Below are 16,512 nucleotides of genomic sequence, written 5' to 3'. Positions count from 1 at the left end.
AATCTACACGCTAATACACACTATAGGCAATGCTGATGTTGTTAACATTAATAATTTGAGAATAAAGTATAAAAATAATATTAATTTGCATGGTTTGTTGTGATATGAGCTCACCGATCTTTAGATTAAATCACCATTGGTAGCGAGATTTATTGTAATGCTTTTTTCTCAGTTGGTCAGAACAAAAGTGGCAGACTTGTCACTTACTTGTTCAGATGACAATATACGGTGAAAATTCTTATTTGGGTCATATATTCCTAGACGTAGGCTCGAATCTGTGATTCTGAAGTACAGTATCCACACTGGTGTGGTGACTGACTGCCACACATTACATTTACATTACATTAGATGCATCCACGCTGGAGCCATGCCGGCACACAACCCATGCAAGGAAGATAATTCCACAAACAGCTGCAATTGCAGTTTTTCAAACAGAGATGGCGACAAAGAGGCAAAACTTATGGACTGCAGCTTTAAATATATATAATTACATATATAGATATATTATGGAAGTCCATTTTCACCAAAAAAATTAAAAATAAATCATGCTTTGGTAAAGCATAATTATGACATTAAAAGGTTAACTATTTTATTATAGTTTTTGTTAATATTTCGAATTATATATTTTTCATTTTTATATTTATGTTTTCATTTTATTGCAGATAACTGTTTTATGTCTATGTGCTTTTATTAAGTTTTTGATTTCATTTATTTAGTTCTAGTTATTTTAGTACTTCAACTTAAACTAAACAAACATGAGAAATAAAATAAGTTTTATATTATATATTATATATTTCAGTTCATGTTTATTTTATATTACAGTACAGGAAAAATATTCTAGTTAATTTATCATAACTCTGATACTAATTATGATAAAAAGTCAAAATACCAAGTCATAATTATGACATACTGAGTGATAATTATGAGAGTAAAAGTTACAATTCTGACATAATATATCATATGACTTAAAAAGTTGAAATCATGAGATGAGGATTCATAATTATGCTTGCTAAATTATTCAACATAAGATATTTTAGAATTAATTTTACTTTCTATGTCATCTCATAATTACAATGAACCAAAGCATACTTTTTACTTATGTGGCAGACATAATATATAATATATAACACATTATGAATATTGTAGTGTTATTGATGCTTCCCAGTAGGCCTTCATATGGGTGAAATGTATGAACACAGTTACACACTGTCCTCGAGTATGAAATTACAGACACATTGTTTGCATTGGCTCTTACATTGCATAGAGAATACTCGGTCAGACTCTCTGTCTAGAGAGAGAAATCCATAGATAAAGCCCTGCATTTCAGAAAATTGCATAACCACGTCCCTGGCAGATTAATCTTCCTTAGGACCAGTGACGTCATGGCAGCCATGGCACTGCTGCGGTGCCCACAGCTGCCACCTTCAAATCACCCCAATGCAAATGGGGTCAGGCCCAAATGGAAACTGCTGAAATGAAAGTAGAGTCAACATTGCTGTTGTGTATCTTCTATCTCCTAACAAAAATAGCAGCATTACAGCTAACAGAGTAATAATAAACATGCCTTGAAATGAAATAAAGGTGATAATTACAAGGAAGGAACTGCTAAAATAAGACTGGAGGAAAATAAGTCAATGTAGTATACTGTGTGTGTGTGTGTGTATGTACACCACCTCATTATTTATGGGCCTCTCAGAGGTGTGTTTACCTCTAAATGTCCGAAACACCGCCGCCAGAGAAGAATTCAGGTGCCAATAGGTGCTAAAATATCCCTCACATAAGATCACATTATAATATTTCATATGTTATATTCATATGTAACATTCTTAGTTTTCATTTATTTGGTTTTAGTTATTTTAGTACTTAAACTAAGCGAAAATAAGAAATGTTGCCTTGACTATCTGAAATCAAGTTTTTATATTTTAATTCATGTTTATTTTATATGTTACAGTTAATATTTATATTACAGTGATTTTTTTTGTTTGTTTTAATTAATGATATTAACTTTCTCATTAAGTCATAATTATGATATACAGAGTTATAATTATGAGAGTAAAAAGTATGACATACTACATCACATGACTTCTAAGGTTTAAATTGTGAGATGAAAATTATATTTATGACAAAAAGAACATTGACTTGACTTTTTAGGTCATAACTCATAATTATGATTTACCAATGATTTTCTTCTGTGGCAGAAATTGGCTTCCATTATATAATACATTGGTTTGTCAAGTGACCTACACATTTTTAGAAAGATTTTTCCTGGACTGTAATTTTGAATGCATACTGTGTATATCTGCTAAAAAAATAGTAATGTACATTTTGTTAATATTTAAGAGCGCCATTTACCAGTGTGTTACTTAAAGATAGATAGATAGATAGATAGATAGATAGATAGATAGATAGATAGATAGATAGATAGATAGATAGATATATTTACATAGTCGTATGTATGTATGTACGTACGTATGTATGCATTTATGTATGATTATGATTTCACCTTTGTAGCTCGGTTATAAATGGTTAAATAACGGTGTTACAGCCCAAACCGTCCGGTCTTTATATACTGAGAAAATAAAATGAGTCGTTGTGTCAACTTCTGGCTGGTTAATCCTGTCATATGGTCCTGGGAAATGGTACAAGCTTTATAATAACTGACTCGTTTTGAACCGGCTGGATAAAGTTTTTCCAGTCATTTAGTGAGAGGCGGAGAGAGTGAGTGAGAGCTGGAGAGCTGGAGAGCTGGGCGCTGTGTACTGACGCCCCTCGCTCGCGCTCAGCTCTGCTGCAGTGACTCACTCGGCGAAGGCAGAATCGTTTTATTACTCTTTCCCCCTCAGTCCGCTTACACACTTTTGACATCTGACAGCTCCCAGGACGGCCATGACGTCTCGAAGGTAAGCTGAAGGCTACATTAAAACTGCAAGAGCTGGTGCTGCGGGTTACTGTTACTGTATGTATGAATGAACCGAGCACGAAACGCAGCTCAATGATTCGGACTCGGTCTTTACTCCATGCTCCTGATCCTGTCTGGCCCATTATACTGTTCGCGTCGCTCAACGATTTTATACCATAGACTATTTAGGAATAGTTTCAGTCTTTTTTTATTCTTTCGTTGATTTCAGTAGCATGTAGATTGTAGCCTGTGTCGCTCTCGCTACCGGATGTTGAATATGAATAATCAGCGCAAAGTAACTAACAGTTCTCCCTCTCTAGTATTTAAACTGTCCTTCATTAGTTTATTGATGCGGTTTATTAGAATAATTATGGTAATGACCTCCTACTGTATTTACTACGTCGTTGCTGAAATGATAACTTAAAACATTAACGACAGAGATTTGAGATAGTAGATTGAAAAATATACACAAGCTCTAATAGCCTATCTGTAGGCTAAATGTAGCTGCAAAAATGTATTACTTTAAAATGTCACATTTGAAATTGGTTATCTTGTGACATGTTTCACACTATTCACACTTTATCCTGGGTTAGTCATTATTTATAGATTTCACACTGCATGTTTGAAACTCCGGGTTAACGTCCTTATTTGCATATGTATGAGGTCAGTAAAATTGATTGGACAAATACAGCAAGCAACCTGTTTTAATAACTTAATCTTCTAAAACACAACAAAACATCTGTGTCGACTACTGCACAATGCACATTAATATTTAGTAAGGTAAGCCCTGAGGCATTTTAGAATCGTTTGCTGGAGCAGAGTTTTAAATTTAGCCAGGGTTAGAAGTGAACAGGCCTTTAGTCGGTGTCTAAAAGACATTAACCCAAGGATAAATGTGGTGTGACGCTGTTTGTTTCCTAAAGTTGGGCATATGATTTGTATTTCATTCTGAGTGTCATGTCTGCATAAACAGAGATCTAGAGATTCCCTGGGTTAATGCACCTACACAAAGAGCTGAAGCTCATGTCAGTTATTGTGAGAGTTTGCACAGGTGGCCTTGGGTAAATAACATACAGCATGTGAACAACACTCAGTGTTGCTTTAAGCTTGCACTATCTACTGTATTCACTAACCGTTAGCACAACATGTTTCAGGATTCAGTGCTGGTTATGTCTTTACCAGCAGCTTTCATTTGTCAGAGTAATAGTCTGTGATACTTTGGCCTGTACTGTGCCTTTACATCATCTGTTATATAAATGATTCTGCTGCCAACAATTACCATTGACTATTATTAGCATCATTAGATTATCATTACTGATGTCCTTCTCATCTCATTAAAGGAATAGTTCACCTAAACATGTAAACTGTCGTCCTTTACTCTTCCAGACTCGTGTGACTGTTTCTTCAGTTGAGCACAGAAAGAGATGTTAGGGACTGTCAGCCTTAGAAACCTCACTTTCATTGCATCTTTTTCCATACAATTAAAAAAAGTGAATGTTGACTGAAACCATCATCTCTTTTTGTGCGTGTTCCACTGAAGAAAAAAAGTCTTACAGGTTTAGAAGAACATGAGGGTGAGTAAATGTTGACATGTCCCTTTAACTGGTGTGAAAACTGATCTCACTTTACAGTACATAACAGAGGATGATCTGTCTAATATGCAAAAGTGCAGGGACCTATACTGTACATTTTGCAGATTTGCAGTTATCTGTGCTATACAAACAGGAAACTGAAAATGTATTAAAATATAGGATTTACATATATTACACATACAAATGTTTTATTGTTCACAAGAGGTTTTGCAAAGAGGAGGCTAACAAAGTTACTTAGCTCAGTGTTCATGCATATTTAACACATTGCCGTAAAGAACATTTGCACTGCTCCTAGTTCTGGGAAGAGCAAAAGAGATTTATTTTTATTATCCTTATGTAATGTGGAATAATTTTTCATGGTCACTTATCCCACCTGCTACTTTTTTTTTTTTTTTAATTTGGCATTATTGTTATTTATTTCTCTCTAGATCATAAAGCATCTTTTGTGTGCATGTGAGTAAGCGTGTACAGGAAAGAGGAAAAAGGAAGAGATGGCTCATTGCGTGGTTACTTTTGTGGGGTCATGAAAATATGGGGTCATGAATATTTTGGTTGCATGAAAATAGTCGCCTGTTGTCAAAATTTCCACACTAAGTCTTTTTTTCTTTCTTTTTTTTCTTTCATTCTAAAGCACATTTAAAAACAACAAGTTGACCAAAGTGCTATTCTAAAAATTACCTTAAGGGCATTAAAAGACAAATAAATTAACAAACAAATTTGCAAACAGTGCTATAAAACACTAAGTTTGTGATTCACTCATGTTTTCCCTCCATTTACATCCACACTAGTGTTCAAAGGTTTGGTGTCAGTAAGATGTTTTTAATGCTTTTGAAAGAAGTCTCTTATGCCCACCCGAAGCAAAAATACAGTAAAGACAGTAACGTTGTGAAATGGTATTTCAATTTAAAATAACAGTTTTCTGTTTTCATATACAGTATTTTAAAATGTAATTTATTCCTGTGATGCAACACTGAATTTTCAGCAGCTCTTACCCAAGTTTCAGTGTCACATGATCCTTCAGAAATCATTCTAATAATATGCTGATTTCCTGCTCAAGAAACATCTTATCATTATCAATATTAAAAACAGTTGTGCTGCTTACTGTAATATATTTGTTGAAACTGTGATACTTTCCCCCCAAGATTCTTTGATGAATAGAAATGTATTTGAACAGCATCTATTTGAAATAGAAACTGTATCATTTTAATGCATCCTTGCTAAATAAATGTATTCATTTCTTTCAACAAAACAAAACAGTATGTCAGTATTTGGGGTCAGTATGTCTGAGAGTTTGACTTGTTTGTCTGAAAGCAGAAGGGACAGGATCGATAGTACTCAAAATTCACAGACAGAAAAAACTGCCTTCAGTGTGGTGAAATGAGATAGTCTGTCCAAAATTTCAAGGAATTCTGTTAGTTGCGACCAAAGGTTTTGTTATCACAGTCATCCATTTTTAAGCACTGGGATCATTGTAGTTTACATTTTCCTTTGTGCTATTGACATTTATGTTAAAATTAAAATCAAAAGTGTGACATTTGCATAATTTGTGGGTATTTTACATCATGGATGGCTTGCTGATTATCATTTATCCTTTTATATATGAACCCTTAAAATCAGGCCAGCAGACTCACAGCATGACTCTAAACCCACAGTATTTATTATTTAAGGAATTATTTCACATCAGATCAAATGAAGCGTAGATTATACAGATTCATATCTCCATAATCTTGATATAGTTAATAGAGACGGTGTGTTGAAGTATACAGATGTTGTGCATTTCGTTGTTCATATCAGAAATCATCACTTTTTTTATTTTTCTCCTAGACTCTCATTTAGGACGAAAAGCCAGGTCTTGATCCCAATCCAGGAGGCTATTTCTATTGGAAGGGTTGTTATCAGCTGTTGAGAATTTGAATATGATCGTTGACATTAGATTTAGTTTCACGTGTCCTTGGGCTGTCTAACCCAGGGTGAGTTCAAAAATGGCAACATATTTCTCACTCAGTAAGGGCTGAGATAGGCTGCTAGCCTTCAATGTACCATTCTAGTTATGTGAATTGAATTGATTTGACCTCACATGTATGTGCTTGGAGACTTGGGGTGAATCAATTAACTTGGGGTTGGGGGTTAATCAATTAACTCACACTTTCAGATTTGCTGGCATAATGTCCCGTAGCTATAACTGGGCAGACGGCATCCATATACGTATATGTATATTGTATATGTAATACAGGCTGCGCATATCCTATATGAAAAGCATTTTAGGGGGCTCTTGGCTTTTGGGGGCCCAAGGCAGTCGCCCACCTTTGCCTAATGGGTAAGTTCGCCCCTGACAGCGCCCGCCGGCAGCTTTGTGCGTGCAATTGAAGAGCATGCGCTGCGAGCACAGTACCGTTTCCGCACTCGTTTAACTCGCCGAAGTGAAGAGGAGTGCACGTCTGAAACGTCTGCCATTCTCAGTCGTTCTGCAACTGAATAAATGCACTTCTTGTCAAGAGAAAAAGTGACAGAAGCAGCAGTTGTGAGTGGGGAGGCCAACCCTAGTCCGCCCCTGTGTTAATTGCGTAAAATATTTTAAATTTAAATTTTGACACCACTTTATATATATATATATATATATATATATATATATGGGATATATATATATAAACTATATATATATGTATATACAGATTCGCTGCCGTAATGTCCCATAACTGACTGGGCGCACCCTGACACTATGTATATCTCTACACAACGTGTAGACGTCTGGTCAAAAAAGTTTGGAATAATAAACATATTTAAAATATTTTCTCTTATGCTTACTATTGCTACATTTATTTGATCAAAAGTACAGTAAAAACAGTAATATTGTGAAGTATTATTGCTATTTAAAACAACTGTTTCCTATGTTAAAATATTTTCAAATGAAATGTATTCATGTGATGACAAAGCTACAGTTTCATCAACTGTTATTACAGCATTCAGTGTCACATGATCCTTCAGAAACCATTCTCAAATTCAATTATCAATTATTATCAGTTGTAGGAATTTTAAGTAGAAAAAAACAACGTAGCAAGGATGCATTAACTTGAACAAAAGTGACAGTAAAGATATTTATAATATTTTAAATAAAATAAAAACAATATTTTTTTATTATTTAAAAAAAACATCCTGAAAAAATTACCAGAATTATATAAAATCATTAAATAAAATTAAGCTAATGAACAGATGAAGTAAAATGAGAAACTACAAGACCGTGTGTGTTTAAACTGATGTACAATGTCACCGCTAGACTGACATGTGGCAGCATAATCAGCTTTTCTAAAAATACCAGTAACGGTGCCAAAATCCAGCCACAGGGACCCGTCTGCCCCCAATATAGACGCGAGAGGGTCTTTGAAGCTGAGTTGGGGGTACTATGTATATCGCTTTTTGTCACCGAGCCTGCTTCTTTAAATAGCCAACTGTGTTGAACTTGAAACATTATGTAAGAGAGAAGAGGCAGCTCACTGTGTGCACGTGGGCCTGTGTGTTCCCCTGTCAGAACACTGCTGCAGCACTTTCCGCCTGATATCGCTCACTCTCTCTCTCTCTCTCTCTCTCTCTCTCTCTCTCTCTCTCTCTCTCTCTCTCTGTCTCTCTGTGGCCCTCACTGTACAACCCATTTGTGCCCCCGAGTTATCATAAGCAAGAGAGTCTCTGGTGTCACTCAACAGTATGTGCCAATATGGATGTGACAACAGAGGATTGTGTGGCCATTCCTGTTTTAGATATTTTGAATCTTATTTGCATTTTGCATATTGGTTTTATTATCACTAAAATTGTTGTATTCTTTTTAAAATGCATTCAGTAACTGTTGTGTTCGTTCATCTTGTTGGAATTATTATTTTTATTTTTTTTGCCAGTTCATTGCTATTTACAGTGGGTACGGAAAGTATTCAGACCCCCTTACATTTTTTACTCTTTGTTATATGTAGAACCCTCTCAAGGATGATCAGAAGAAATGGAGAGCCCCTGAGTTAAATATATGAGTGTCACAGCAGAGGGTCTGAATACTTAGGACCATGTGTTATTTCAGTTTTTCTTTTTTAATAAATCTGCAAAAATGTCAACAATTCTGTGTTTTTCTGTCAATATGGGGTGCTGTGTGTACATTAATGAGGAAAAAAAATTAACTTAAATGATTTTAGCAAATGGCTGCAATATAACAAAGAGTGAAAAATTTAAGGGGTCTGAATACTTTCCGTACCCACTGTATATCAGGCTGCAAGCTGGACAATGGCTGTTAATTATTAAACCAGGGGAGAAAGTCATGCATTTATTTTATCGAAGAGGAAGCTAAAAGAACAGAAGCGCTCTTCCTTTGCATTCATTAATCTGACCATTATAACACTAATGGCCTTAGATTACATTTATTGTGTCCTTATAAGGTTTTATAAGGTTTAAAGGGAAGTTACAGGGCAATATTACTTCCATGATGATGAAGCATTAAAGAGAATTGATAAGACTTAAAGCTGAAGTGTACCATTTTTTGACCTTAAAATACTTTGTGCCCCAGTTTAAGATGTGGAGATGGCCAGAAGTGAGGCATTTGTAGGTTAATTCCTTGAAAGTCTAAACACTGACTCTTTGGCAGAAAACACTGATGGGTTTTTTCGAGCATCCTGGCATAGCAACATTGGCTCAAACATTGATGTATATTTGGAGCGCCTGAACTGTCTGTTTGTCCAACCAATGGCAGATGGCAGGGAAACCTGTCAATATTATTTTTTGCAATTATGAAATGACACACTTCAGCTTTAATTAAAGTTTAGGGTTTAAACTCTTAATATTTTGTACTCATGATATTGTGTCCAGCTCCGTTCTGGGGAAATCCGGGTGTTTTCCTGGCGATCAGGTTTGTCCTAATTCTCTCTGTCCCATAGTGACTCATACCAAAGATTGTCTGTAATTAGAAAAAAGCTTTGTAAGCCTGAGCAGTACATGTTATTCACATATATACTCTTGTCTCTTTTCAAATCAATTACTTCATTACTTGGCAAGCATTTTACACTTATGCAACCTACAGTAGCAGAGCATGCTGTTTGCAGAAGCTGGCAAGTGCACACTAAAAGTGCTTGAGCGCAGGCACAAACCATCCTTTAAACTTCCACATGTTTAAAAAAATAAGTTACTGTTGTCTTATAGTAGCATTATTTCATGATAAAAAGAAAAAAAATATTATCTTTTTGTTTAGCAGTAAAAAATATTGAACCAACATAATAACTTTACTTGAGAATCAGAATTGTGAAAGATGCTTGAATTAGGTTTATTTTTATTAGTCAATTGCTAAATGTTTTCAATCATAATTCTTGTTAAATTGTGTAAGATGTATGCATAAAACAAGAAAAAAAGTTGTGACAGTAGGTGGGATAATAGTTCAGACAATAGGTGAAATTAATTTCATACCATTTAGAAGTTTTTGTTGTAAGATTTTTAAGTTTTTTCTAAGAAACTGATGCTTTTATTAGAAAAGGACACATTCAATTGGTCAAAAACGCCAATATAGATATTTATAATGTTACAAAATCTTTCTATTTCTAATAAATGCTGTCCTTTAAGCTTTTTTTCATCAAAGAATCTTCCACACTTTCCACGCTTCATTAAGCAGCACAACCATGTTCAGCTAATAATAATAATAATAATAATAAATGTTTCTCAAAGACACCAAATTCCCTACAGTAAGTGATTTCTAAAGACTGGAGTAATTGCTGCTGAAATTTCAACTTTGGCAACAGAGGGGGAAAAAAAATATATATATATATATGTATATATATTCAAATACTGTAATTTGTAAAAAAAATAATATTTACTGTATTTTTGATTAAATAAATACTACATTGGTGAGCATTAGAATCTTCTTTCAAAAGCATAAAGGCTTTTACTGATCCCAAACTTTTAAAAGTGTATTCTAATGCAAGAGTATGCATGTACCTTGTTTTTAAGCATAGTATTTTTACTAAGAACAAAATTCCTGTTATCTAATGCCATAAAACAATACAAATATGAAAATATCTATAGTTTGTCAGTATGCTTTATTACCCAAGCTGCTTTGAATATAATCTTGTACCGTACAATTTCATTATATTTTTTTATAATTTTCTTTTGCTGTGAGTGCAGTGCTGTTTTTTCCAAAAGCTGCCACTTTCCATTTAAACCTAATGGTAGCACAGATAAGGGGTGTAAGAGTGTGTCAGGCAGCATGGCAACGCTGCGTCATGTTCAGAAAGAGAGAGAGAGAGAGGAAGGGGGGGCAGGAGGGATGGACAGTTGCTCAAAAGCTGATTGTACTGGCTGGCTTTCCTATCAGGGCAGCTCACACACATCCAAATCCCAGATTAAACACCCCCACCTCTCTTTCCAACCAGCAGCACTTCTACAAGTCCCTGCCCCCTCTCTTCCTCCTTGTGTGACTGTACTGAGCGTGGATTACCAAACTCTGAAGCAAATCAGGGGCTCTGACAGGCTCCGAACAGAATGGTGAGGTAGGAACATGAGGCATTAGTTGCTGTTATCATTTTGTATCCAAACTATGCCGTTTTCCCGGCCGAAATCACATGCAATAGCGCTGCACATTTCTTTCGGTGCCGCTGCTTGTGCAGAAGTGTGTGCGCACTTTGCAGGATGGTTTGTGGTTTGTTGTGGCTGTGTGTTGTGCTGGAGGAAAGCTCCTGGAGAACTGCTGGAAGCTCAGTGAGGCTTAGAAGTGACCTGGAGCTGTTTGTTCCTGGGTGCAGATCCTTGCCTGAATGTCTGCATCTGTACAGACCTGTTCCAGTAAAGGACCAGACGGTCTCCATCACAAGAGAAACACATCCAGTTGCTGTTTTTTTGCTACGTGCAATCTTTATTTTTTATTATCGTGAAACTGGGAAGTTATTGTTATCTGTTCTTATAGTTTCAGAGAACATTTTTTGTCAAGAGCTGAGAACAGTTTTGGGAACTGAAAAGAAAGGTTAAGGGGTCAGACTAAGCCCGCTATCATTGTTTTATGAAAATACATAACAGTTTAGCTGGGATTAGTGTCACCTGCTGTTTTACAGAATGCAAAATGAAGATTTCATATATGTATTTTCTGATGACCCCTAAATCCCACAATTATCTACTAAGATGTTTGGATTGGATTTATTTTAGTCTTTGATGTTTCAGAAATATATATATATAAAAAAAGTACATATACTTTTTATATATATATATATTTTGTGGGTTGCATATTTTTCCATATCCTAATGAATTATTTGAAGTCTCAGTTAAATATTCTAAAACAGAATATTCTGGTCTTTTGCTTTAATGTTGCAGAAATGATGTAGAGCCCATGTATTATCAGCTGATGTATGATGACATGTTTATCTATACAGCACAGACCTCATTTAATGCTTTATCGTTCTTTCAGTTCTTCATGACATATAGGGCATGTTTATGATACAGGGCATTTTATAGATATATTAAAATATCTATTTTTTTGTATGCCCTGTACACTGTAAAAAAAAAAAATCAGCTGAATTTATCAGAAATTCCCTCAAAAAATAAACTCATACAGGGTGGCAATACATGTCATAAGGTATCCCTAGTGAAAAATAAATATACTAAAATGTATTTGAAATACATTTATTTAATGCTAAGTATACTACAAATACATTAACATATTTATGTGTTTAATAAAAAATACCCTGCAACTGTACTACTGGCATACTAAACTGGTATACTTGAAGTCTGCTAAATTGGAACAACTAATTTTGTGCTTAATGCACTTTATTTGTGCAGAAGTGCAGAAGTCCAACTAAAGGCATGCTGAAGTATATTTGATTGTGCTAAAGTGGAACTATTGCAAGTATACTTCAGCTACACTTTAAATATCTTGCATTTAAAGAACAATGTTATTTAAAGATCATACAATCCTCGTCAATAGTGACATTAAAACACATTTTAGGCTTAATATTAAGAAATGTGCTTTGTGCACAAGTTAAATTATAATTTTTTTTATCAGTACGTCTCGAGCAATATCTCAGTAAATATGTTAATAGATTTGAACTATACTTAGTATGAAATAAATGTATATAAATGTATTACTTTTTCATTTTTAAACAACTAAAACAGTGTCAGTTCCAAAAACAAGAACTAATAAACATGTATAGGCAGTGCACATTGTCATACACACACACACACATACACACACACACACAAAATGACAAAAGTACTTTACCAAAAAACATAACCAGTAATATTTTAATGTAAACATTAATATCTTGTCTTGTTGAATATTATACATATTTGAGCATAATTTATAATGTAATTCAGACATTTTACTTCCAAAACCCATTGTTCATTCAGTGTTTTACAGTATAATTGTGTATTTTACATTGTGTTAAATATTAATATATAATAATATTTTTCCCTGTATATGGTATGGTAAATCAGTTACGTGGTTTTATATTCTTTTCTTTTACAATTCCAAACATGTACATACATTTGTGTACAAATTTGTTTCTAGGATATATTTGCTTGGACTTGCTTTTTTGAAAGTCACAGTCAGGAGGAAAAGTGCTGACAGAAATGTCAATGAATTATTAATCCACATACATTTTAATATTTTTGCTTTAGTGGCAAACTTTACAAAAGATTGGGAAGTTAGTGACTATGCATAATGATGATGTGACAGGAGGGGAAAATATAGACCTTCTGACAAACAGAATCATAAGCAGTGAGTCATGACGAGGAGGAAAGAGATTCAGAACTCTCAACATCCCCTCTGACCAGTGAAACAGTGATTACTAATGCTCACACCAGGGAGCATTACTAATGCCTCCACGAATAAGATACAACGTCAAGGGTGCTACAACACTTCCTCTGCAGTGAAGAACTGGAGGAAGTGAGTGATGCTTACTTGCTTTGCATGGAATTTTTTGTGGGTTGCATATTTTTCCATATCCTAATGAATTATTTGAAGTCTCAGTTAAATATTCTAAAACAGAATATTCTGGTCTTTTGCTTTAATGTTGCAGAAATGATGTAGAGCCCATGTATTATCAGCTGATGTATGATGACATGTTTATCTATACAGCACAGACCTCATTTAATGCTTTATCGTTCTTTCAGTTCTTCATGACATATAGGGCATGTTTATGATACAGGGCATTTTATAGATATATTAAAATATCTATTTTTTGTATGCCCTGTACACTGTAAAAAAAAAAAATCAGCTGAATTTATCAGAAATTCCCTCAAAAAATAAACTCATACAGGGTGGCAATACATGTCATAAGGTATCCCTAGTGAAAAATAAATATACTAAAATGTATTTGAAATACATTTATTTAATGCTAAGTATACTACAAATACATTAACATATTTATGTGTTTAATAAAAAATACCCTGCAACTGTACTACTGGCATACTAAACTGGTATACTTGAAGTCTGCTAAATTGGAACAACTAATTTTGTGCTTAATGCACTTTATTTGTGCAGAAGTGCAGAAGTCCAACTAAAGGCATGCTGAAGTATATTTGATTGTGCTAAAGTGGAACTATTGCAAGTATACTTCAGCTACACTTTAAATATCTTGCATTTAAAGAACAATGTTATTTAAAGATCATACAATCCTCGTCAATAGTGACATTAAAACACATTTTAGGCTTAATATTAAGAAATGTGCTTTGTGCACAAGTTAAATTATAATTTTTTTTATCAGTACGTCTCGAGCAATATCTCAGTAAATATGTTAATAGATTTGAACTATACTTAGTATGAAATAAATGTATATAAATGTATTACTTTTTCATTTTTAAACAACTAAAACAGTGTCAGTTCCAAAAACAAGAACTAATAAACATGTATAGGCAGTGCACATTGTCATACACACACACACACATACACACACACACACAAAATGACAAAAGTACTTTACCAAAAAACATAACCAGTAATATTTTAATGTAAACATTAATATCTTGTCTTGTTGAATATTATACATATTTGAGCATAATTTATAATGTAATTCAGACATTTTACTTCCAAAACCCATTGTTCATTCAGTGTTTTACAGTATAATTGTGTATTTTACATTGTGTTAAATATTAATATATAATAATATTTTTCCCTGTATATGGTATGGTAAATCAGTTACGTGGTTTTATATTCTTTTCTTTTACAATTCCAAACATGTACATACATTTGTGTACAAATTTGTTTCTAGGATATATTTGCTTGGACTTGCTTTTTTGAAAGTCACAGTCAGGAGGAAAAGTGCTGACAGAAATGTCAATGAATTATTAATCCACATACATTTTAATATTTTTGCTTTAGTGGCAAACTTTACAAAAGATTGGGAAGTTAGTGACTATGCATAATGATGATGTGACAGGAGGGGAAAATATAGACCTTCTGACAAACAGAATCATAAGCAGTGAGTCATGACGAGGAGGAAAGAGATTCAGAACTCTCAACATCCCCTCTGACCAGTGAAACAGTGATTACTAATGCTCACACCAGGGAGCATTACTAATGCCTCCACGAATAAGATACAACGTCAAGGGTGCTACAACACTTCCTCTGCAGTGAAGAACTGGAGGAAGTGAGTGATGCTTACTTGCTTTGCATGGAAAGATGGAGGGAGAATAATGAGTTAGAGTTTAAACTCACAGTATCAGGGTAAGACGCAATACTCACATCTGTTCATTAAGAGACCTCTGCTTTTAAATACAAGTTAATCTTTAGACAACATTTGAGGCACTCTGTAGAAAATTTGGACTTGTTCACAATACTGCACCAGGATTCGGTTGAAAACTGTGCATTGTCACTAAATCTTACATTTCTTTGTCATGCACGTTTGTTTATAGATGCATAGGTTTCAACTCTGTGCATCCCACAATGCTATTTTGTTTTTGGCCTAAATTCATATCTAATATATGGGTCGGTCCATCTCAAGTGCTCCAAAATTGTCTTGCAAACTTAAGCATTTGTTTTGTATAATGTACTATTGTACCGTTTTGTTGTACCTTTCTGCTGATTTCAATGTCGCCAAGGTATCTAGCTAGCTAACGTATAAATGCATTTTTGAGAATTGTTTTCTGTAATGAGAGCCAGATTCTGCTTTGCTTGTATTGAATCTTGAATATTCCTTTAATTAATTTATACTGGAACAGAATTCACGTAAAACAATATAGATTTATATATTATTTTGTTATTATATTCAACACTTAAGAATTAAAGGCAGATTATTTGACAAATGATGTGTTCACTACCATTCAAAAGTTTGAAGACAGTAAGATTTAAAAAAAAGAAATTGATAACTTTTGATCAAGGACACATTCAATTTATGAAAAGTGACAGTAAAGCCATTTATAATGTTACAAAAGATATAATTACATGTAAATGTTTTTCTTTTGAATTTTGATCAAAGAATCCACACAACTGTTTTCGACATTGATAATAATAAGAAATGTTTCTTGCACACTAAATCAGCATATTAAAGTGATTTCTGAAGGATCATGTGACACTGAAGACTGGAATAATGATGCTGAAAATTCAGTTTTGCCATCACAGGAATAAATTACATTTAAAAATGTATTAAAATAGAGAATACTTTTCTATTAATATAATATTTCACAATATTACTGTTTTTACTATATTTTTAATCAAATAAATTCAGCCTCGGTGTGCAGAAGAGGCTTCTTGAAAATCTTACTGACCCCAAACCTTTGAACTGTAATGTGTATATAATAGCAATCATACAATGTGGTCAGAATTTGCACAGTTCTGTCAAGATGAAAGTAAGTGACCCACGTGTGGTCACTTAAAGTGAGATTAAGAGATGGGGCCCCTAGCAGGCAGCCACGCTTAGAAACAGCACACCGATAAAATTACTTCTGACCCCTGGACGGCCATTCACAAAGCCTTCTCACATGAGGGAGCCAGTGTATGAACAGACGGGCTGCAGGCAGCCAGACAGCTGGGGGCCCAACACTAACCCAGATTACACATGACCTCTTGTCCCCTTACAC

At 34.2% G+C, this 16,512-nt stretch overlaps 1 protein-coding gene across 4 annotated transcripts in view; it reads left to right on the top strand.

Annotated features, from left to right (window-relative positions):
* The first annotated feature begins 2,717 nt into the window (after positions 1 to 2,717).
* LOC107591094 (tyrosine-protein phosphatase non-receptor type 11-like) overlaps positions 2,718 to 16,512 on the top strand; it is a 49,389-nt gene continuing 35,594 nt past the window's right edge. For 3 of the 4 annotated variants that reach the window (XM_016280109.1, XM_016280106.1, XM_016280108.1), the window contains exon 1: positions 2,718 to 2,900. In XM_016280109.1, coding sequence (XP_016135595.1) covers positions 2,887 to 2,900 — 14 coding nt within the window. In that variant the 5' untranslated portion in view covers positions 2,718 to 2,886. Of the gene's footprint in view, positions 2,901 to 10,925; positions 10,998 to 16,512 lie in introns of those variants that run through there. The other variant, XM_016280110.1, reaches the window with a different exon arrangement.

This window comes from Sinocyclocheilus grahami, unplaced genomic scaffold, assembly GCF_001515645.1.
Source record: "Sinocyclocheilus grahami isolate Dianchi unplaced genomic scaffold, SAMN03320097.WGS_v1.1 scaffold137.1, whole genome shotgun sequence".
NCBI classification, from domain to species: domain Eukaryota; kingdom Metazoa; phylum Chordata; class Actinopteri; order Cypriniformes; family Cyprinidae; genus Sinocyclocheilus; species Sinocyclocheilus grahami.
This window is presented reverse-complemented; position numbering and strand designations above follow the sequence as displayed.